This window comes from Scomber japonicus, chromosome 5 (assembly GCF_027409825.1).
Source record: "Scomber japonicus isolate fScoJap1 chromosome 5, fScoJap1.pri, whole genome shotgun sequence".
In the NCBI taxonomy this organism is placed as follows: domain Eukaryota; kingdom Metazoa; phylum Chordata; class Actinopteri; order Scombriformes; family Scombridae; genus Scomber; species Scomber japonicus.
The window spans coordinates 29,870,096-29,895,713 of record NC_070582.1 but is presented as its reverse complement, the minus strand read 5'-3'; the positions used below and the strand labels follow the sequence as shown (position 1 = coordinate 29,895,713).

Below are 25,618 nucleotides of genomic sequence, written 5' to 3'. Positions count from 1 at the left end.
GTGTAAGGCAGCCATGTGAATTCCTCAAGACACCTCCCAACCAATAGTTATCAAGATGGGAGTCATCCTGTGATGCATAACAAGCACGGAATGAAAATAAAATTGTTCCCCATGTTCCCATCAAGAAATGCTGTTGGCATCAGTGTGTCAGTAGCCTATTTATGAAAGCGTGACATGCTGCCTATCACCTCATCTTTCCTAAAGGGACAACATGATGTGACACAGACACTCTTTACTTACAAGTAATTACTTTTGTATAATATTCACCTGTGTGTGTTTTCTTAGACATTAAAATGTTTTTGTATCATTGCAGTATGATACCCACCCTGAGGTTTCTAAATGGAAAAAAATCTATTTGAAAGTTAGAACAGCCAGACATGTTTACTAAAACAGCCTTTTTCCCTGACAGAAATGAGATAAAACCAAAAATAAACTGTTACCTAAAAAAAATCTATATATCTATATGAACAAATATATACTGTATGTATATGTATTGTATATGTAATGAATTACAGTCTAGTATAAACAGATTAACAATGCCTTTTCCAGGACCTCACTATAAACCAGAACCAAACCTGTGAGCTACCATGCACCAGAAGCTAACGCCAGCATGCTAACAGTTAGCATCAGTAATTAACATCAGGGTTAGCTTGTTTTACTCTGCTATTATTAGAAGCTTAATTATTGTCACGCGCACGTCAGCCTCCTCTGGGGGAGGGATCTGAAAGTTGTACTTCTTCAAATTTGATGCTAAGTCCTCTCTCTCCTCAAAGTTACCAACTGCAGCTTTAACGTTAACTAACCAACAGTGCGCACTAGGTATTTAGCTAACATTACCCCTGAGTATAAAGCCTTATAACTAAGATTGCAATACAGCAACAAAGCAGATAATAATGTTAAAAAAGTCAGTAGAAGCAACCTTGTCGTTTCAAGGATATTAAAATCGAAACTGTACAATGTAAACAAGACTAATATTTACTAAAAAACTAGACCAAAAAAACAAACAACTGACTAAATGAAATTTAACTAAAATCAAATCAGAATCAGGCGCTGTAACTTTAAAATGGGTTTTTAAGTTTGAAAAAATGTGCACCTCTGTATGTCAAATAAAATTAAACAGATTTCAGACTGCATTTAATTGTTGTTACATTTTTCATGATAAAAAGATAAAAACATACAGTGTAAGAATTATAGGAAAGTAGCAGAAAATGCATCACTACAGACAAAAGGGCTTCCACTCAGAGTGTGAAATGCAGATTTAGTTGGAGGATGACACAACTATGGAGTCTGGAGTTGAATGTTTCCTCTACTCCTCTCCACTGCACGCACATCGAACACTGATTCTGGCTAACTACCGGTCCGACAGAGAGAACATTTCCCTGCTCAGGCATTTTGAGTAGCGCCACAAAAACATTTCTCTCGGTGGAGTGTAGATGCTGTGACGGCTTGACAAAACATCTCGGAAAGCAGCGACGGTTTGTGAACATGCACACAGGGATACACTCAGAAAGAGAACGTACATCACTTAGCATTACTTCCTTGGCTCTTAATCTGACAGGTGTCAGCCATGAGAAAGGAATGGGAGGGAGGCTTTGGAGTACTCTTGGAGCGCCTTGTGTTTTCTTTCTCTATTCAGTGGTGCGATCCGGACTTCTACAGGAAGCAATAAAGATGTAGGGAGCGGTGTGTGTGTGTGTGTGTGTGTGTGTGTGTGTGCGTGCATGTTTGCCTGTTCGCCTTTCTGTCTATCTGTGGCATGTCTGCAGCAATTTCCTGTGAAGTGTTTCGAGTAGAGAGATGAAAGTGAAGGATAGTTCTTTTGCTTCTCTTCCCCCCACCCTGCCTTCTCTCCCTTCATCTCACCCTCCACCCTTCTCTGACGACTTTGTCTGAAATAAGGCTTTTCAAAACAGAGAATAAAAAAAAAACACACTGAGAAGAAAGAGAAAGAAAGAATGAGAAAGAGAATAGTGGAAGCAGAAAAAATGAGGGTAAAGAAAGCCTGAAAACTTATATGCCTAAGAGCATGAGGGAAAAAAAGATGTTTCCGGTGTTCATGAAGGGAAAGAAGAAAGGAGGTAGGAAAAGAATCACACAGGGCATGTAGGCAAAGAAAGAAAGATAGATGGAAGGGTGGAAATGGGAATGGATGAAAGGGGATTTAATTGCTTGACCTGTTGCACTAATAAAGTTATGTCTCAGCCAGTAAGGAGAACTAACATTAGTGGTTCTTGGAAGTAAAACACAGATTTATGGACTAAATTCATAAGAAGAAGGGAGAGTTAAATGGCACGTAAGATGCTGGTAAAGGTAGGAAGTAGGGAAAGAAAGAAGGAAGACATTCATAAAGAGAGTGTATGTAGCCCTACAACAAAATTTGTACAGAAATACTTTGAAAACAACTGTGGAGGAGAAGGTTGTGTGTGTGAAATGGCCTCAAACCAACAGAAACCCACAGATGCATCTCTCCACAACGACTGATCTCTCCAGGCACAGAGAAGGTCAGAGAGACATCTCTAACAGTCAAACTTTTTGTCAAATAGAGGCTTTGTAATGGAAAGAAGTGTCACTTTGTACAAAGGACATATCTGCTGCTGCTTTCCCCAGAGAAGCCTGATAGGTACTAGCCCAGGGCAATATACAGCCAGGCATGAGGCTCAGGGCAATGTTTGGAGGGAAAATCTGTGACTGTGTGTCCACCTATCTTTATGCTCCTGCCTCCCTTGTCTTCCTTTTTTAATGAAAAGGTGAGCTTCTTACTGTTTACCACAGTGCTAAAAGCTGAGCCAGTTTTTTTTAAAAAAAGTTAAGCTTCTGCAAAAAGTAGTCACACATCAAATGGCTCTTCCCATTTGATGTGCTGCCCATTGATCGGAAGGAACATTATTCTGAAACCCCAAAAGTATGAAAAATGTCTCATTGGACTAAAAGTTAAGTTAGGTGGGCTACCTCTGTCATTTTTGGATTAGGGTAAAGGTTAGTATGTGCTAAATGTACGAATACACTAAGATAGTAATGGCGAAAAACTCCTAGGAGAGTGTGTATTTTCAGTGCAACAAGCCATCAGAGCAGTGGACTCATATTTTAGAAGAAAATGGACCATCAGACCAATGGCATGACATCTTCACAACAGCTGTTGCCATGACAGAAATGACCCTGAAGCACCTGTTGAAGGATACATGCGGAAAGAAGAGGAATCGAATTGTCAAATCCTTTAATGGGTGAGCAGGAGCGCATGGTGGAGCGAGCAAGCTCCAGTAAACTTCGATATTTTGGATGTGGAAATGACGAGAATTGCATTAACTTCATTAAAATGTTATTGACTGGGCCTGTGATCACACTTCTCTCCTTTTAAAGTTGATACAAACGGCTCGTTGGCCGGCAGCTCTTGACATTTCGCTGTCTGATCTCGGTGTAATCACACCTGGCTGAGAGCACGTGGCATTTCACAGGGAGTGATAATTAGGTAGTGACTTTTTTTTTTTTTTTGCCTCTGCCAGTGCACTGTGGCATTAAAAAGGTTGAGGATTTACTCTTTGGCCAGCAGCTCTTCACATTTTACAACCTCCACTCGTGTCATCATTATGCAATCTTGGCTGCATGACATTTCCAAGCAATCAATAATTAGATGTGCTGTGTAATTTTGTTTCTTGAGAGTGGTGACATTAAAAAAGATACTATTAGTTCCTCTTGACAAAAAGACACTAATTTGTGTTGTTTTTAACTTACACTTGTAGCTTCAGTTCAAAATGAGCTCAGTTAACTTTCCTCAACTAAATTAAAATAAAAAGCCTTTACGGTGTTCCAATTTGAGATATCCCACAAATTGGCTTCTTCTGTAATCTATAAACAGATCAGTTGAGAGCAATAGGTGTTTCACATGTACACACTACTAAACAGAGTAGCAGTGTCATAAACTGAAAAGGGGGAAATGGGAAACTGGGAACTTGGGTCTTCTTAAAGCAGTGTTATACATGAAACCGGCGATCAGTTACTCGTAAGTACAACTCATTAAAAAAACTCTTCCATTTTGAATTACTCAACAGCATGACATTTGTTACAAAGCCTAGCTGGGTCAAAGGCCCACAGACTTTACATTGTGATCGACTTTTAAAGCTTTTCTCAGCTCGAGGAACATTTTACAAATATAAAACCTACATAAATATAGTTTTATCTCTTCAAAATGTTTTATGGGTCTATGGGAAAAATGCTTTTTTGCCCGCTTTTGTCGTTTTTTTGTTGCTGCAATACCACGAGTGGCCACAGGGAAAAATCATTGGTAGCAAGGCTAAGCAGCTGCACCTTGACCAGCTCTTATAATACTTCACATACTCTCCAACTCTGAACAAAACCAGCAGATTCCAGAGTGTGGGTTTCAGCAGTGGGTAACACTAACAAGCCAGCCAAGAAGACATCACGTGTAAATAATTCGACTTTTGACTTAACAGGAGGCAGATTTCTCTTTTGGTGTAGAGAGAAACCGCCTGCCCACACACACAAAATAAATCCTCCTACCAGCCCCTCTAAAGCTCACTGATTAAGATGTTATATCTCATTTGCTTGATCCACATAAAAACCAAAGAGGAAAAACATGTTTCATAGGGTTAGATGTTGGAAATAATCCACAGCAGGGATATTGTAACACTAATTGCGAATGATAAAAACAAGCTAAGAAATTATTTCAGAACATAAAATCACAACTAATTGATGGTGTGGGAGTGGTATTGATCTCTCTACAAGAAACTCTCTACAAGAAAGTGAATAAACTTGTCCAACACTTCCTTTCAACTTAATATGACCGCAGTTCTTAGTCCTCACCTTGCAGCTCTAGTTGATAAAGCATGTGTACCTTATTCTGACAGCTTCAATGAACTGACAAAGGAACTTCAGGATCTTGGCACGTTCAAACCTGTTGCTGAACGCTGCCGGAGTCAATGGGTGCCAGGGTTTTACAGAGATCCATTTTCAGAAAGCAGCCTGAGCTGTGACTCTCAGCTGGTGTGCAGCAATGCGCTGTACGTGCTGCGGTATGAGCTGATGTGTGCCTGGAGCTTTTCAAAACGAGCTTTATCACACATATTTTCCACAAGCTCACGCATGTCGGAGCCCTATCCAGTGGGCTTTTGTGCTCACATGCTTAGCGTTTAAGCGTTCGACGGCCAAGGTTGACATCAACACTAACAAGCAGGAGGTCGTAGATTTTAGGTCGTGATTTAGCAAAGTCATGCACGCAGCAGCAATTCAGCTTTCACCTTGGTGCTTTCAGGGTTTACACCGGTAAGATGGAGCACCCCGTTGTGTCAACATCTATTTAGCATATAAATATTTGCTTCCAGAAAAAAAAAACAACCTGCGTCTAATTTCTGATTGGTTCAATTAAATGTTGCTGCATGACTTTCTGAACTTTATTATGTCCTTCAGTACTGACAGCACCTCTTCTGGCAGAGATGTTCTGGCTTGTACTCACATCATCACAGCGAGGGCTCTAAGGTCTCATCTTCCCTGCCTGCCTGTCTGCACCTCTGTCTGCCAGTCTGCCTGCCTTGTGCCGAGCTTAGGCCCCGTGTTAGTTAGGGGAGCGGAGGTCGGCGCTGGGCTGGAGAGGCTGGTCTTAAGGCTTTGTCCACACATCACCACAGCTGATTGCTCCTCTGGATGGTTGGGATTCTCAGCTAAGACAGGGATTACTGACCCATGTCGGCTTCCCACCTTTACAGCGGCCACTTCGATGTTCAGCCAGTCTGAACTTAGACGCACAAGAGAATTGAAAAGATGTGAGGTTATGTGTGTGATTTAGTTTGCTTGTGTTTTAAACCTCGAAAAGATAACTTTAATATGTCTGGGGTTAGGGTTAGGGGGAATTTTCTATCTAAAGGGTAAAGTGTGTGCTTGTGTACAAGGATGCACACAATCATTTATATTAACTGAAGGAAAGAATAACGCTGATGAAAAATACAGTGATACACCTTGACTGCAGGATTTAACAATTCAAGACAATCCAATGTTGTGGAGTAAATGATTAATTGATTAGTAGATTAATTGAACAATTCACATACTTAAATAGTAACTTAAAATACTCTAATCAATATTTTTACATCAAAAACAGGTCAGGTGACTGTAAGACATGTAGGACTGGGTATCGGTACTCAATACCTTGGTATTAATCAATACCAAGTAGTACTGAAACATCTCATGTCAAACAGTACCTGTAATTGATCCTTTCTGCACCCAGAGCTAGAAAATATGACTATTTGTATGGACTTGCTCACAGTCAATCAATGCAAGCATTTAATATGAATAATTCAATGCTTCTATTCACATGATAGATATCAGATGAATTACTCAGTAGGTGTCTGTATCACTGTACTTGGATTGATACTAGTATCATCATTTTTTAAACAATATCCAGCCCTAATGACATGGAAGGCATCACTGATAGTGTGAACCACAGAGAATCAGTTCCTCTCAGCTCTACAAAGTGTTTTAGCGTCTTTCGGCTCATTGTTTTGGTTGTGAGGCTTTATTGTCTGGTTTGGTCTCACAACTCTTATCAGCGTCGTTCCAGACGCAGCAGCAGGTGAATAACTTTCTCATTCAAGTCAATGGGAAAGTGTGTCCAAACTTCTGACTGGTATGCACACCAAAACAGAGCTAAAAGGAGAGTTCGTGCTGGCCTTAACACAACTTTGAATGAATGCTAATGCTGCTCCACATTTGCTTGAAAAAACAGTTTTCTTAAAAAATTGCCACATCAGCTTTACAAGGTTATTGCTGTGTTAACAGCTTTTTACCATAATGAAGCTAAACCTTCACTATTCCAACTTTTCAAATGTGGTGATTTGCCATTTTATATCATTTTAAATGGAGTATTTTTCAGTCTTGCATTGTTGATCTGACAAACCTAAAAATGTTGAGATGTCTCCTTGGGCTCTGGAAACTTTTCTTTTTTATAATTTGCAGACATTTCATATACTTAATGACTACGACTTTCAAGTTAATCAATGTTTAAAAGTAAATTTGTGTGTATTGTGAGGTCTTGTGGGTCGATACTGCTTCTTACGTTGAAAAGAAAAACGCCAGCTATGACCGTCCACAATATCTTCTTGAAGGATGAGACACTAAACACATTGTGGGATCTATATATTGCCGTGTGAATGCGACACAGCTCAAGACACAAAACCTTTTTGATTCCTGGATAAAAAAGTTTTAAGACTCCAACAACTCAATAGCTGACATTCCAGTGAACAGTGTACAATCGAGCTGTTTCACTCTACAGCTCAATAGCTAACATTCCAGTCTACAGTACACAATCAAGCTATCTCATTCCGCTATGAAGCAGGCTGAAGTTTCCATTGTGTCAGGGTAGTTATTAGCCCCAGATACAGACAGAGCCAGCCAAGAGAGGAGTTAGGGCTGTCCGTCAGCCTCTAATGTCTCCACACAACAGTCCAAACCTAAACTGACAGGCACACACCAGACTGACAGCCCACTAACAACACACTATTGTTCCCCCACAAATGGCCAGGACACACCTTTCAGTGGCCAGAGAGAGAGACAGAGTGTGGCAGAAAGAGGACACACAGAGACAGCCGTAAAGTGGAGGTTTTGGACGAACCGGCACACACACGTTGTGTACTTTACACTATACTGTACGTACAGCTATGGGTAGGGTTTGTAGTAGTAGTAGTAGAGTAGGTAGAGCAGGTCATCCAATAATTGGTGGTTCAGGCCTTGGATTTTCTTCTCCACATACTGTATCCTTGAGTAAGATAGTGGACTCAAATGCTCCTGACAGTCAGGATAGCAGTGAATGTTTGTGTGCATTGTTGAATGAAATGCACATTATAGAAAGTGCGTTTAGTTTTAGTCACTATTATCAGTAAAATATGTGAAACTGTTTTTCTGTCCTTAAGACCAAAACACATCAGTGACCTTCACTGATATTCTCTGCTTTCCTTAATCCTCCTTATCAAGACACGCAACAAAAATCAGCTTGTGTGTGCGACTTATTTAATTCTTCCTGACTGCTACAGGCAATGGAAATTCAGGTTTTAAATAATGTCTGTGGATTCATGTGTAATCTCTTTGTAGTTGTAATCCAGTGTATTGATGAACAGATAGATGGTCAACTGAAAAGACGTGGTTGAAACATGTCTGCTGTAGACACGGGGGAGAGATAAAGAGATAAAGAGACTCTGGAGCAATGTACTGAGGTATGCGAGCGCCAGTGTTCGAGATCTAACCTGCTTTTTTGAATTAGTGAGGGAGTCGTGTTCCAGCTCAAATAGATTAGATTTGGTGACACCTGTGGTTGCTGGTGATAATGCTAACAACATCTTAATATTAAAGTCTTGTACTATTTGAAATGACACCTGACTTGAAGATGGTTGTTTTCTTTTCTCCAGTTGTTCAGCCAGGTTAAAAAAAATGGATGTCTTATCTACAGATTGCTTGCTATTACAAATTGTAACTATGGTAAAGCAAATATGTCTCCCCCTCAAAATGCTTGTGAGCACTTGTTCCTCTCCTTCAGATAACTTTATTACTCACTCATGTGCACAAATAATGAGCGCCGGCTCTGGTCTTTTATGTTCTGTCCATTATAGGTATGTTGCATTTTCTGCAATTACAACCTTTTTAAAAGCAGCGTGGGAATGGCATACTCCACAACAAACAATTTAGCTGATGTAGAGATGAAACTAATCAGTGTGAAGGGCTACAGCAAAATAAACTCCATCCATGAAGAAAATCAAAATGGGATTTGATATGACGATGAAAATCTTACGGATTATAACTTTAAGGGAATTTGTACAAACCAGAGTATGAGTGGTATCAAAATATCTCAGAGGATAGACAGATTTCTGAGTGTCATTGTATATATCATAATATTGCCAAATCCTAAAGTGGATTTGAATAGACATGTAAGTATTTAACTCGCCTACACACACACACACACACACACACACACACACAGTATGCTCAATACAGCTCTCAGCTATGCCCTGCCCTGCACTCACTCTTTCTGTCCATGCCATGTTTCACACACACACATACACAAACACTCCTAAAGGAGCTGAGGCAACAGCCGTCTTTCTCAGGGTTCTATACATGCCTTCTAAAAATATCTGACACCCTAAAGGCACAGTTCGCTCAAAAGAAGTTTGCTGATTGTCTTCCACAGGAATTTGATTTCAAGCTGTGTCCAGCACCACCGATGTCTATATGCTTCTGCTGCTTTCATTAAAGGATAATAAATTAGTATGAGTTTGACGACGCCCTGTGTCACTATGTAAATGCTTTACCCGATGTGGAAATGGGAATTTCATTGCATTGCACAATCATCAGCAGGATTTTGACAGAGAGAAATTAGTGTGTGTATATGTGTGCATCATTGTGCATTCATATTGCCTAACCCTGTCATTAACCTCACAGTATGTTGTATAGCCCCCAACAAATAGTAGAGCGCAATCATGATTATACTGTGTCTACACTCAGAATGCACTGATGAAGGTTGCCATTTAGGAGTTTTGAGAGACTTTTTCTTTTTTCTGTCTTTTTTATTTTTGCTTTGTTTTGCATTCAACTCTTTTTTTCACCCAATATGAAGCACAGTCTTTACTGCTCATGGAGAAAAGGAGAAAACAGACACGTTAAATGCTCTGTCAGATGAAAATGGAGAGACAGAAGACCCGCAGAGGCTCTGTTTCATGTTGGCCTTACCTTCTGTCGAATCTCTTCTTCCATCTTGATGGGGGAGCCGAGCTCAGCCACCTGACGGACTCCCTCGCTGGCGTAGCCTCCGTACTCCCACAGCACATAGCTTCTGGAGTGGGACGCACCAATCAGAGCAGACCAGTGGTTGGCTCGTCCTAGAAGACAGGAGCAGAGGAGGCAAAGATATTTAGATCCGAGTGGTTTTAAATTCTATTGAGTGACTCAGGAAAGGAAGAAATACTAGCTGATTAAAAGAATAGATGCTGCTTGACTTCATCCATGTTTTCTGATATAAACTGTATTTTTCAGTTGGTCATCCAGTATGATTCTTTTACTTTCCCAGTTGTCCCTTGATTCTCCTACTTATCAGATCCTATAGAATATGACATTACTACTACTCTGAAATCTTCAAAATTAAGGTAGATATCTCATTAAAAAGAAAATATTACCTGCTTACAACTTAAATAACTTGACAAAGAGTGATCATGTTCACCAGTTAAATAATGCATGATATTAAAGGTTGAATATGTAGAATATTTATTAAAAATAATACAGCCACGGGGCGTTTTGAGGGGTACAGAATGAAAGTATTGCTTTTCCATTAAAAACAAATGTAGTCTGAATTAATATTTTTAACATTTTTTGATGGTTCGACAATGACGTTCTGACACGTTCTGTGTACATTGTACCAGCCATTTAGTGGCCGGAATTGCGGGTTGCCAGGGTTGTCTGTTGTTCCTGCGCAGCTACTGTAGGCTGGCACTGGGTGAAATGGAGTTGTAAACAAACACAGCCGTGTTGGACTTACTAAAACCAGTGTTTTTTGCTCTCAAGTACAACTTTTCATCACAAAACTTCGAAGGTAAGACAGAATATCTGTTAGTCGCTGTAAATAACTGGTTGTTTACCTTTGTATTCTTTGGCTGCTGGTTCACTGAGTTTTTAGCGCAATAATAGTGGTACTGTTGAACTCGCCAGGGTCTTAGCTTTCATATGAGATGCTTATTTGTTTGTGTACCATGAAGTATCAAAACGGTAGCAATGGAAATGTGGAGAGTGGGTTGGATTTTGATTTTTGATCATTAATATGCTTGGTGTTTGAGTTGTGTTTGGTGTGCGTAAAAATGACGTGCTTGTAGCGGAGTTTCTCCTATTTAATTTGATGTGCAGTATGACTGTATTGCTACATAATTAGGGGATCATCCCTATGTTCCCCGGGTCCTATGTCCCCCGCTTTGTATGTGACCGGGGAACATAGGGATGATCCTGTCTACAGTTAGCCAGTTAGCTGAGTTAGCCGCCGAGTTAGCAGATGAGTTAGCCGCCGAGCTAGCAGCCGAATTAGCAGCCGAGCTAGCAGCCGACTTAGCCGCCGAGCTAGCAACCGAATTAGCCGCGATCGGGGAACATAGGTACGCTTCCCAGGTTTAACTGCTACTCCCACTGGCGTTACAATGTAATGTACCTCGGTGGTTTCAAGTCAGTTACAGCTAGGGTATGTTCGCTTCCTGTTTTCAAAATAAAAGCACCAACTCTATCGTTATGGTTTTCTTAATAATAAAAGGCAACGGGTGTTTTATTTTGTGAAAATTACCGGAAGTGCATTACTCGCTACGGCTAACTTGAGTGGCTCCGAATTCGCAGAAACAAAAGCAGATGTTATTTGGACAAATTAGCGTCACATTGTGGATCTAAAGGGCTACTTTCTCGCCTAAAAAGGTTAGACATGTGGATAAAGTGGTATATTTACAGAGTTAGAGCTAAAATAAAATCCGCTTCAGCCTGTTGATTTCAGCTTGGGTAGGAACGAAATGCATTATGGGTTATTGTGTAGTTCACTGACTGGTCTGCTCACGCCGATAAGGCTACAGAAACAAGCAATCATTTTGAGTTGGGAGCTAGCTAGCTAATCGATTACACACCACTCAAAGAAAGACTTCCAGTTGAAGACTGGATAACGTTAAATACTGTTGTAAAATTAATTGGTCGAAATTATTCGTTACCCTGTATGATTCGTCACTTGACATGGCACAGGCTGATCAATTGACACACTCAGCAACGAACCTGGCAACCCAACGGCTGGAATTATTTTTGGTTGTTGCGACTACGATCTCGAGACACTAGATAGCGGTGTTCTGCTCATTCTCCATATTCAACCTTTAAGTCAACATGGTTTATATTCTTCACAACTTAATTTTCTAATTTTTGCTTTGTTAATGTGGAAGCTAATCTATATTAAATCTATTTGAAAAAAAAAAAGATGTGATATACAGTACAAGTCAAAAGTTTGGACACACTTTCCCATTCACATCAATGAGAAAGTGTGTCTAAACTTTTTGACTGGTACCATATATAAATATATATTTCATACTTACACAGTTTGAAATAATGAGCTTGTTACATAATGATACGATCAAGTGAAGAAAAGCTGATGGTGTTCATATCTAATTAATTGAATCTCATACAAGAGATATGATATGATAATAGATGGTGTGAAAATGATTTTAAAATGTTCTGAACCTTGATCCTTGAACAGACTCCTACTGACGAGACATATAGAAATACTGTTTTGAATAATAATATGTGTCTGTTTTTGCACAAAAAAGCTGAATTATGTACTGTAGTATTTTTCTCATTTTCTCCCTCAAACCCAGTTGGAGTGTTGTCTCAACTATTTGCGACATGACAGTATCACGATTTTATGCCCATGTCTTAAACTCTGATTTAAGGGAGACTGTCCTCAGGATCAGTTGTTTGTGCAGGTGCGTCAAAACAACATAAATTAATGTTAGTGTAAGGGACAGAAGAAGGGGAAGAGGTCATACACTTTCTAATGAGTAAATGTTATTGTCCTGCCAGTTACGGCCGATACGGGGCGTCACATCATAAAATGCTTGTTTCATTGTGTCATTCTGGAGTATATTTGCTCGTTTAGTTTGGAGGACTTGTTGATTTAATGTCACCGCAACCTCTCCTGCAGACGAATTTTTAAAAACAGTCGTCTAGTGTCGAACTGCATACTGTAAGTCATTCTGCAAAGTGAAGGTCTAACAGTGAAGGTGCACTTAGCAAAACACTTTGACTAGAGGGGGTCTTTAATCCTACAGTACATTAAAAATTAAAAGTGTCTCCACCGTGCATGAAACATGAAGAAAGATTATTTTAACATGTTTTGGATGGCCACACTCAGACAGTTTCTATATGATGTCATATCATAACACATCCACCAACACTGACCAGTCACCATGACTATTAAAAATAACTCGACAAGTTAATCACAGTGCTGTGTAAGAAACACCTAATTACTGCAACACTGTTACAACTCCTAACAGGTCAGTGTTTGTAAGACTCTATACATTATACTATAAAACTGGTCAGGTGCAGATGTCAGCCTACACAGTGCAGAACAGGAGGTTAAAAGACTAAATATTACATTAGCTACTTGTTGCTAAAACACTTTAAAGGTATAGTAAGCGACGTGGGGGAAAATGAGGAGAAAAGTTGTTGATATTTGAGTGAAAACCAAAACAAAACCCCCCAACCCTCCCTTCATGCTCCTTTTGGGGCTCCACCCCCGAAGTTAATGGACGCTCATTGTCATGGTAACGGATGTAACCACTGCGCAAGCTGACCAACATGGCAGAGTCTGAAGCGTCTGCTGCGGGACGGTAAGTAAGCTGAGACCAAATATGATGAAAGCCAAAGTCAAAGCAGAGGAGTAGCTCAGCCTATGTATAAATTATGTTAGCATCGTTGCTAATGCTACTAGCTTCACAGTACTAACCTCTATTCTAACATCAGTGATACATGTCACGTTAGTGATGCGGTTTATTGACAATATTAAAAGATCTGGGAAGAAAGCTTCATACAGCAGCCTACTCTGACATTATTTATATTATTAATGTCAGTTAGTTTCATCCTGTTATGATGTAAGAAGAGAAAAGAGCAGATAGACGAGAGGAGTAACTTCACACAGTGGAGTGTTATTTAGAGGGAAATAACATTTATACCAAGTTTACAGGTAGCCTAATATGTCTGATGTTATTTATGTGTCATAACTATCATTATAATGGCTATATAAACTCTTATGAGGGTCTTTATGAGTTTTAAGGCACATCTACACTACATTATATTATCTGCTTCTATGGTGAATGGGCACAGTATACATGCATGCATGAGTGCGTGCCTGTGATTTAAACTCACTGGGGTAATCTTTGGGATGCACTTTCTCCGACCAGTTGCCATGGAAGGTGAGTCTGTACTTGGCTGTTCCACAGGCGCAGCACTCGATGGCAGGAGGTTCCGTAGCTCCACCAAACACACGCTCTGCAGGATGGCACACACACAACACACACACACACACACACACACACACACACACACACACACACACACACACACACACACACACACACACCTCAACAAAATGTAAAGATATAAAGGGTGAAGGGGATAAACCTAAAAAATATAGAAAATGCAGTTCAGGAATTACGAGGTAAACGGAGATCAGCCAGATGTTTAAGCTCTGGCACAAATGCTCACCTTCATAAATTACCAGATGAATGACTACAATTTGGAAGCAGTAAGAATGTCACAAAATTACATCCGTGGAATAAACTGGTATTTAAATGACACATTAGCCTTGACACAGACTCATAAATATTCAGATCTTGCCCTCGGCCAATGTTTTGCAAAGATAGGTCAAGGGGAGTGCTTGGATATTTATGAGTCACCAAATTATTCGGAAGAAATCCTCACTTGACATCTAAGTTATAGCAGGATGAGTCAAACATCGAAGGCACCTAACTTATGTCAGCAAGTTGAAGCAGGGTGGCTTGATTGGCCTGCATAATAGACTGGAAAATTAGATTTCGGAGGGAAGAGGAAGATCCTATGAAAGTAAAATTCTCCTGAGATTAAGTTTGAAAAACCATTTGTCCATACTCTTGTTTTTTATTGTACAAATAAAAGGTAAGAGAGTCCTGTCGCCTCTTTTTCTCATGAGTGTTCAGTGTTCATTTGGGGAGCCGGCAGCTTTCCAAAACTGGTGTGGCATTTTTTTCCTCTGCAGTTAAATCACAGGTAACATAAAAGCTATGTTGAGGCTCTGTGGTGAAATACAAAGGAATATTTAAATTCCACACAGACTCCCATGAGATCCATCAATCGTTGTACTCGCAGCTGCCTCTGTTGGCTTCATATATTTTTAAATACGGTATGAAAGACTGGGAGCCGTTTTGCTCCAAAAAGAAAGAAAAAAAGAAAAACCCTCCAACAGACAAAGTAAAGGATAATGACACCATGATAAGCACTCAAGGATGAGAAAATGAGCAGCCATCGAGAGAGAGTAGAAGATGATGGGCAGCTGTCATTACCTTTCTCACACAGCCGAATGGTGAGAGAGCCTTCATCCTGGAAATAGATGATTCTCTTCTGGACAATGCTGGCCCTGGAGAGACACAGAGAGGGAAATGTGAAATCATGAGAGGGAGCAAAAGTAGGAGAGGGTTGTAAACAGGGCATTAGATGGATAATACTGATGGTTTTTTTTTTACTTCAATATCTGATCCATGTAATCCTCAGCTAAAGGAGAAGGTAATGGGTTCCCTGAGGTTTCATAATGGACACAGAGTACACATCTTTTTTTCCCAGAAACAGCACCGTATACTCTGAACCTCACGACACAATCCCACTGCTGTAATATGAAATGTAACAGAGCAATCATGCCCACGGACATGAAGAAGAGAGAGAGGCTGGATAGCTGCAATTACAGTCGGAAGCAGAAATATAGATCCTTCTGGACGGAGCTGAATTCTAACTTATGAGCTAATATTAAACTTTCTCAATGAAAGTAGATTGTTATTTCAATATCATTTACATTCTTGAGTAAAAATGTGCCAAATGTCATATTAAGTGTGCAATACCGCTCGTATGGAAGTCTTGGGTTGACAAAACAGGTTGGAAATTGTCAGAAGTCTGATCTTTTACAATACGTTTACAATAGTTACGTCTTAAATACACTTCCTCTGAATAGTTCAGTGAGTTCGCCTTACACTATTGTGTTGTTCTTAATTGTGGAATGTTTCAAAATGTGCTGCAAACTAACAATTACATCTCTAAAACACTGATTTTTAACCCATCAGTGCAAAAGGTCAATAAAAGTAGTCCATGGCCTCCCAAAACTCTTCCCACACCCATCTTTGCCTCAGCAGTCTCCAAAGCTGCTGCCCTTTTGGCCCTTCAGCAATCCACGAGTAACACACAAGTCCAGTAATACACCACTCGGTTCCAGATGAGGGAGGCAGTTTTCCCCAAGCACCCACCTCCAAGTTTCTCTGTGATTGCCCTCTTGAGCATTGAAGTTCCCCAGCTGAACTATGGACTCACCAGGCCAAGCTGCCTTGAGGTCCCCCACCCAGAGACTCCAAGAAGGCAGCATACTCTGAATTGCTGTTTGGAGTTTTTTCTCTCAGCATTAAGTAGCCCCTCTCCAGGAGTTTGTCTCAGAGCCGGTGCTGTGCATGAAGGCGAGCCCAAATGTATCCAGTTGGTACTGCTCTAACTCCCACACCAGCTCTAGCTCCTTCTCCACTAAGAAGGTGAAGGTTACTCTAACCAGGGTCAGCAAGCCCAGGTCCCTGCTTCCATCTGCTGCCCATTTGGTAATGCACACAACCCCTGTCTTAATCCAGGTAGTGGGCCCACAAAGCCACTATTGCACTCATGAAGACTGTGTAACCCACCCCTTATTTACGCTCTACAGTGAGATGCAAATTAAAACAAATCTATAAATGAGGATATATCACTAACAGTAGATCATGTCTGGATAAAGACACATTGAGTGCTGTAACTATTTTCTTACTGCTTACAGAAAATCATGTGCATCTGCAGTGTGGTCAAAATGCTGAGGACTTAGACTGAGACTTAGAGCTACAATTACAAGAAGTGAATCACTGGATGTAAGATTTACTACAAATTCATATCACACTGTAGACTCAGGTAATCTTACAAAATTCTAGTCAGTGTAATAACTTACCAGACTCCAAATTACATTTTATCATTTATCTATAATAGGCGCAAAGTCTTAGGATGGCAGACAGTCCAACTTTTATTACTGCAAATCCCAGATTAATACCTAAAGGTGATTAAGCTATGTAGTCAGAATGCATACAATTGGAAAAATGGTGTTTTAAACATTGTGACTGTAAATGTAAATATTGATGCTTATGTAATTAACATACAGTAAATGTAAAAGTAAATCTAGCATGACTACAACAGGGTCTTAAAAGTGGCAACACCTCATACAGTAGAGACACATAAAACTGGGTAATGAAAGTGAGCTGAGCAGGCCCAGATTAACAGTGTGGTGCCCTATGGTGACCACATTTGAAGTAAAAAAGTGAAATTTACTATGGCTATAAACACCATTTATTTACTTGAACTTATTGCTGAAGGCTCAATACACATACTACAGAAAAAAGACACAATCCAAAAAATGCCATGTTAGACTTTACACTGATGATCACAACTGAATGCAACACACATCCCAATGCAACACATCTAAAAAAAAACAAAAAAAAAACAGTCACATCAAATAATGCAGCCCAATAACAACTGTTGCAAGCAACCATTTCAACAGCTGAATGATCACAGAGTGCCAGGTGAGGTGATGAAGAAGTGAAGGTATAAGGAATAGCACATTAGGACAATGTATTGCAATATGTAGGCTATTAGAAATTATGACTGTTTTGTTGTTCTGTTGTTTTCAGAAACAGAAATTAAAGAAATGAAAATAGTATAGTGATTTCCTTTTTCATTTCAAAAACCACAAACGCAAAAGACATTTTCATCATAAATTGCAGATACATTTATGAAAGACAGTTTTTTCCTTCTCGCCTTTGAAACACAGAAAATAAATTAGTTAACTAATGTATAAACCATAGAAGTCAGGAATATGAAGATATATTTATTCCACACAGCAGGGCGGATAGGTAAAATGATCATTGAACATTTTCTATCAGCAACAAAGTGTAGTTGCTACTAATATACTGAAACAAACAGCATCTGTCTACCTGTCTGTCTCCACACATCTGCTGTCTAACTTTCATTATTAATATTCTTATTTCTAAGAATATTGATGAATAAAAGGTAAATCAAGTTCTTTATAAATGTAGTATCTGACCATGAAAGCTATTGACGTTTTTCTTTATCTTTTTTTTTTTTACATTGGTGCCCCCAGCATGGCAAATTGACTGCTGCCCACAGGCACTGGCCCGATGCAATATATGGATAATCGGGCCCAGGAGCTGAGCAACACTGACTGTAGAGACAGAGAAGGGACTGGAGACATTAAGCAGGAGTTATTGGTTATATTGCTCCTATAAATCTTACACAGACTGAATGGTGCAATATACCCTGCAACATGGGTTGACTGCTTAGGCATGAAATTGAAAAACAAAAGTGAAATATACAGACTATTATTGAGCTGCCATCGATGGTTTTTAAGTAAATTTTGTAACAGCTTCAATGATCCTAATGGCCAATTGGTCAAATATCAAATACATTAATCAATTAATACAGCAGTAAATCTGGATATGTTTACACCCTCTTACTATCAGCCTTCAGTAAGAATTATTGATACTTAATGCCTATGTTTCCTCTAACTATCCCTTCCTTACTGGATATATCTGTTGTCTCTTCATGCAGTTCGCTAGTTTACTCTTCTTTCTTTTCAAAATGTGTCAATTACAGGCCACCATACCCCCAAGAAGGTAAGGCTGGAATAGAAAGCTGTATAAGAAGAACTAATTTTAACAATATTCTTACATTTCCTTGGGGTCTTAAAGAGCTCACAAATTACTTACTATATCATATCCTGTGAAGTATAAGTGTAGGAAGTAATACCTTACACAAAAGTGGTAAGACTATGGACCTATCTACTGTACATTTACCTTTAAATTATGCAACTAGTGTTCAGTTCCTAATTAACATTTTCAACTGAGGTTATCATTTTTAATTCACTACAACCAAAACTGTCTTTTTCACAGATGCCTAACCGTATGAAGAGATATGCTTAAGTTAACTTTTTAATTGGTAACATTTGCAAGGTGGTACAAAGAGAAAGAAGTTTGAGAAAATACCTATACAAAATGTTTTATGTCTATGTAAAATTTCATGGCAATACATTTCATGGTTGTTCAAAAATGTCTGGACTAAGTAGTGGACCAACCAACTGACCAACAAACAGACTGACATCACCATCCCATCTAGCAAGCACAAAGAATATAATAAGCTAGTATTGAACCACCAACCCTGAGACTCCTGGACAAATAATTTGTCTCCTATTGTGGCTCAGTAAATACTCATTTTGTTTAGCTTATTGCACCATTTTGGGTGTCTCGATTGTAGCCTGTAGGTGACCATAAAATCACATAATAAACTGACATTAAGTGCATATTACATTCTCCAAACTGCCCATCAGGAAAGACAGAGTATAACCAAATTTACAGAGGTCTGCATGTGGTCCACAGCCTTTCCGCCAGACATCCCCTCCAACAGTGAGATTTAATCACAGTTCTTTCATGTAATACTTCCCCCCTGATTTTGGGATTCTCCCTTTTTCTCCCTTTAGATCTGGTTTCTTACATCAGGTAAGCACAGTCTGTCCAGCTTTCCTCTGGAGACGGCCGATCTCTCTTACAGTTCTGTCAAATAGCACACCCATGGAGCTACTGTGGCTGCAGTATATCCCTCTAACACTTCCTACACTGTAAACGCTTAGCAACAAGACAAAGAATGTCTACAAGATGGTGCCGAAAATATATTACACTTTATGCAATTGTGTGTCAAAAGTTTCATACAGGCAGGACAAGTAACAAAAAACAAATCTTAAAATAGTTCAAAGTACATTAATGCATCAAATTTTACATTTTCCCACGTGCTTCCAACCTGCCATTCAGCTGTTGACTGAATTTTTCTCTTATTCCCTATTCTCCCCTGCCTCTTTCTGTTCAGGTACCTTATTGATCGTACTTCCAAAGGCATCTCTTGCCTCATGCATTGTATATATTCCACATCTCAATGAGATGACTGCCAACTCCTCTTCTGTGTACCCTGGGGAGCTAGACAGCACTCCATGCTGAATCCTCAGCACACTGTTAGGATTCATGTGGGGAGCTCCAACGCATACATCTGTTCGTACAGTAATGTTTTCACTTCATGACAAGTGCTCCTGACTCCAGAAATAAACATCACAGACTAGAAGAAACTGACTCCAAGTTTTTAGGAAACACATATCAGTTAATCCAGTTTACTTATATGTTGTTTATTTATCTGCACATATACAAAAAAGGGGAAAATATGACACAACAAAACACAATACATACGTCAGTAGGATTAGACAGAAACTACACTGAAAATGTGCAGAGTAATGTTGATGTTTGCTGTGAGATTGTTATTTGATTCACAGGGATTTAGTCCCTATATCAAAATATGCATTTCATTAAGTTTGTTTCTCTGTATCTGAATGAGAATTTAACCAAACTGCCCACAAGAGTTTTTACACTATGAATAAATATTAGTTTGTTGAGAAACAATTATGAATTGTCTTGGGTGCAGAAGAAGGCAGGGATGCATTTCTACTGGTAAATAATTCCGTTGGCTATTTATATTAGAAGATTGAAATCTAAATAGAGTTATTAAGAAACTTATTTTAAAAAGGTTAAGGGGTTTGATATGTAAATGCTGAAGTGTTGGTAAAACAAGGATACCTTTAACTGCAATGAATATTACTGTTGTTTTATTGATGTCATTAAATTTTGATTAGGGTTGATTTATTACAGTCAGCACTCGTGTGGTACTGGGAATGTGATGTTTACAACATGGTTGTCAGTATAAACTATTCAATGCAGCGCTTCAATAAACACACACAGTGCCATCTTCAGAAAGAAACAAATTCAACCCTTTTAACACATTCACATAGCAGCAGGACTTTGAAACATCCAGTGTCTGATTATCTGTTGCCTTAAAGTCGGTGAGTAGTTTATGCAACAGTTCAAGGAAATTTTGACTTAATGGCACTGGGGAACCGTCACAGCCCACAGAGAAGCCCTATGAAAAATCAAAATCGAATTGTGGATAAAGAGTTTCCTCTGATTTGATTTTATTCATATTCTAGTCTAAATCAAATTAACCTTCTTGGCAACACAACAGTTTACTCTGTATTGGAAAACTTAAGAAAAACAGAATACAGCAGGATCTTACCATGGTGGTTTACAAGGTAAAAAAGCATGTCTGGGAGCTTTGTGATTGGTTGTCCCTATATAATGTTCAGATGGCCTTGACAATATAATTAATTTAAGCTAAATGTTTGTGATATTAAAATAAACCAATCACCTTTAACCTCTAATGGTATCTTAACAAGACAGTTCTCCCTGGGCAGCACAAAAAGCAAAGACATACTTAGCTATATGAAAGCTTTATGACATGAATGAATTTAGGAATGTGCAGTGATGAGGACAAGCTAACAGCTAACTGCTAGCACCTGTGTCAGTGTATTGCCCATTTGTGGCAAATACACATAGACCTAAAAACACTCCAGCCATCACATTTGCATGAATTACACAGGGAGAAAACTCCTCTTTCAGTTTAAGTCAGTATATTATCAATAAATTATCAATGTTTCTTAAGAGCCATAACTCCTGAGGGAAGCTAACAATAGCAGCTTCTTGATGACTGTAAAAAGTTGGTATATTGTTGCTAGCTTGTTGGTAACGCCACTTTCATCTTCAAATTGGTACCGGTGACAATCAAAGACCATCAATGGCACTGGGTAACTTGGTGCAGAAAATAAGATGTAAAAGCATTTCCATCAAAATAATTCTCAAATACACCAGTGGATGACAGGATCATCATCAAATGACTCTTGTACTGCTAGTGGTAGCTATCTAGCACAAAAAGGTGGACTGTTTGTAAGAAAAAGCTCTCCCAACTTGGACAGATTGAATAAAGTCAGCTTGATTTAATTAAAATTAGTCTGAAAAGTACATTTTCAGGTACCTTTGACCTGAACTTTGACCTGCTGGTGGTGCTGTTACATGAGATGTCAGAAGATCAACAAAACTATTAGGATTCATCCTCTAGGAACCATGGATACCTGTACAGTATTTCATGTAAATACATGCAAGAGTTGTCTAGACTCTTCATTAAAAACACTAAATGTCTACAAGCTACATGGTGGCAGTAGAGGAGAAGTCAATAGATCATCAAAAGTATTAGGAATCGTCTTCTTGGGAACTTGAACGTCTGTATGATATTTAATGTCAATGCACAATTGTTGATATATTTCAAAGTGGTGGATCAATTGAACCAGTTGACAGACCAATGCTTCTATATATGTATATTGTATATATGTACAGTATATGTACTGTTCTGTAAGTACCCTTTGTTTGACTTTTGCCTTTAGTTTGTGACACAAGTTGCATAACTAGATGTGTTGTTGTTTGGGGTGGAGGGTGGATAAAATGTCTTAGTCTGATGGTCATGGTTCATCACTGCCTAATGTGGTGCTACAAAAAAGATTAGGAGGGCATGAGAACAGTCATTAGCAATTATTCTCTGAGAGCATAAATTTACATCCAAATTTAAGGCCAGTAGTTGTCAGTCTAACCGACATCCTCAGGCTCCACTGGTGGCCTTTATATCAGCTTGAATTTATTTCTTAAAAGCCAACATGAAATACCATGGCAGAAGTTGTTTCTGACAGCTGCGCATACTTGAAATAATCTAGTCCTGTGATCAACACAAAAAGCCTGCCATTGTCTGCGGCTGTGTCAAGAGCGAAGAGTTTAGATCCAGTTGTCAAACAGATTTCACAGTTAGACTTGTGTTGTCACTGAGCAAGCGAACGACTGGTGGCCTCTTCCTCCTCCTGGAGTCCTCTCAGTAACAGCACTAGAATACTGATGGGAAGATCGAGCCCAGGGTCGATGTGAGGTGAAAATGTGATGAACAGACGGCCGGAGGGCAGTGATGGAGCGAGAGGAGAAATGTTAAGTATGGACTTGATAACGAGATGAGAAGTGATCAACAGGACAGCAAAACTTAGATTGGAAAACATTCAGCCTCATTTTTCTCTCAACTTTCTCCCCCTCTGTCTGTCTCGTTTAGCTCCAGGTGGTTTCCAGACACTGAAAGACTTTTCAAGAGTTTCTGGAGATTAAAGAACAGATTTGGGCTGAGCTCATCAGATCTACCAGAAGGACCTTGGTGACCTGGGGAGGAAAACAGACAAACACACTCTCTCTAACTCTTTCACACATTCGCATGGACACACACACACTCTGTCGCACCCTGAGGAACTCGTGTATAGAGGCACATCACGCTCGCACAAGATAAAAGTCAAAACAAGGTAGAACTATGAAAACCTTTCAGCTGAAAATCCTTCTCATAACATGCGCCTGTTGAAACCTGGATGATGCTTTGAAGATGGAAAAAGGAGGGAAATTGTATGGCTGATTCACTACTATTAAAGCAATGTGAGAATATTTGACAGTTTCTCCATGAAACAGTAATGTAATCAAGATGTTTTACTAAGGTGCCTGAGGAAACATAATGCTCTAACAACTGCTATCATCTACAGAGGTTGTCAAACTTGTGGTTAAAGGATATTAGATTTAAGTGTTTAAGAGATGTTTTCTTTCAAAACTGAAAGTTTTTTGCGAGTACAATCACATTTCAGCATTAGCATCTAATAAAGTTTGCTTTGAAAAGAAGTCACCTTATTAAAAATTTCTTAAAGCTACATGAGTCAGTATTTGTTACTGTCCATCCAAGAAAAAATGACACTATACATCATAATGTCATCCTAATGCCCGAAAAACCACATAAAGTTACGTTTGAGTGACAGATACCATCTAGTGGCTGTAGTAATTATGACCTGGAGCAGTGCTGGAGTTGAAATTACATCTACTGTATATAATGACAAATGTCCTCATGTGGAGGCAGCTTGGGTGGATGGTGTAACCCAACAGTGGACTTTCCCAATCTCAAGTATCACATTTACCTTATCTTAACCCTTTGGTTATTGTAGCCATGACGACAAAAATGACACGTTTCTCTAACCTTAACACAGTGATTTTTTTAAAAATTCAAACCTTAATCTACCTAACCAAGTGGTTTTTGTGTCTGCCTAACCAGACCTTATCCACAGGTCACAGCATTGTCACATCATAAAACGTCCTTATTTTTTCTAAATGATTTGTAACAGTTTTTGAAAGCACAGACAAATTATGTTATCATGCCAATTACTGCCGATAGGAGCTTCAGATTGGTAAACGCTCCTATGTGTTGTTCTGGAGTGCACATGGTCAAATGACTTTAATTTGGCCAACCTTCCCTGTTCCCCTGAGCTAGGCTATGGAACATTTTTCTTTCTGCTTACTGTTTTGGTTTTACAGCCAACAGCTTTACTGTTGTAATTCAGTCTCACAACTCTCATCAAACTCATTGTCAACAGCAGCAGGTGTCTATTTTCAACAAAAATGTTCTACTAAACACACCAGATGCACAACAGACAGTCAGATTAGCAACTCTGTGATGAATATAGAGAAGCCAACTCAATATATTTCAGTCAATAGAGATCAAAACAGATTGAATACTGGACTTACGTTCATTCCGTAGACAGAAGCACAACTCGACAAAAAAAGCCAATGTTGCTTTGCATGTGCTGGAATTATGTTTAAACTGCTAACTGTAATACTGTAGGTACATAAATACTGCAGGTAAGCATTGAAACTATATAATGGAGGACACCTCAAATATATGTTGTTGTAATTGACTGCACAACGTAGAACAGACATATTGCATGTCAGCGTGGCATCACAACTTCATGAATTAATTAACTTTCAATGGAAGGGTTGGGTTCCAATAGCTGTTCGTATTTTGGTTCTGACCAGTTTGTAAAAAAATTACATTGATCAAAATCTCCTCACTATTTCTTTTCAGTAATAAGCAATACACAAAACATTTTGCAGGCAATCAAGCCCCTGCTAAAAACAGTTGTGGTTCTGCCTTCTCAGCTAACAAATTGTGACTGGACATCAAAATTTAATCTTTGAGTTTTCGTTATTTAGAAATGTGGTTACTTGGAGTTGAGAGATAAACAATTCATTTCAATTTGAAAGGATTTAGATTTGATAGGTGGAGATTATACTGGATTCAGACTCAATAAAATGCTACTCACTAGTAGAATTTACCCAACCATGAACTGAACAGACTATAAATGCACTTTAAAAAGGGTAAAAATATGGAAATGGCTTGTATTTTTGCCTGTGGTAAGATCTCAATAATACATTTGGTATAATCAACTGATAATGGACTTGGTGGAGAAAATGCCGTCTACACCTTTATTATCATTACTTATGTAACAATAAGTAAATGGTACTTGCATGATCACTTATTTGCTGCCCTGTTTGACTGTTTACCTAAGCTGAAACTTAAGTCACAAAAATAGAAGGAACGGAGGGAAGTGGCATCAAAATATCAAGATGGTGAAGCTAAATATGTTGCTGAAAAGCTTAAAACATGGTCAACACCTACATGTTGTTTCAAGGCTGATAGCTCAATAGGATGAGTGACAGGAGTTGGGTCATAAACTTGATCAACTGAGGAGGAGGAGGGCAGACGTAACAGTACATACTTCCCGCCTCAAGATGAGACGTTGCACATTGTATCTCGAAGTTGTTGTTAGTTCCAGTGCCAGTAACAGCTGAGAGGAGTAGAGATAGCACTTGACAGATAGAGCTATTTAAAAGCTGCTGACATGTTCTGTTGCCAGAAACTGATGAGCATGTTTCACAGCTGACTTCTTTCAGGTGTTCAGCTCATGCATCACTTCACTGTTTGA

At 39.1% G+C, this 25,618-nt stretch overlaps 1 protein-coding gene across 1 annotated transcript in view; it reads right to left on the bottom strand.

Moving 5' to 3' along the window:
- Positions 1 to 25,618, bottom strand: part of LOC128358335 (spondin-1-like) — a 100,232-nt gene that overhangs the window by 52,253 nt on the left and 22,361 nt on the right. Inside the window, exons 4-6 of the mRNA XM_053318574.1 lie at positions 15,090 to 15,163; positions 13,918 to 14,040; positions 9,721 to 9,869 (exon numbers count right to left, since the gene is read on the bottom strand). Of these exons, the coding sequence (XP_053174549.1) occupies positions 9,721 to 9,869; positions 13,918 to 14,040; positions 15,090 to 15,163 (346 nt within the window). The remainder of the gene's footprint in view (positions 1 to 9,720; positions 9,870 to 13,917; positions 14,041 to 15,089; positions 15,164 to 25,618) is intronic.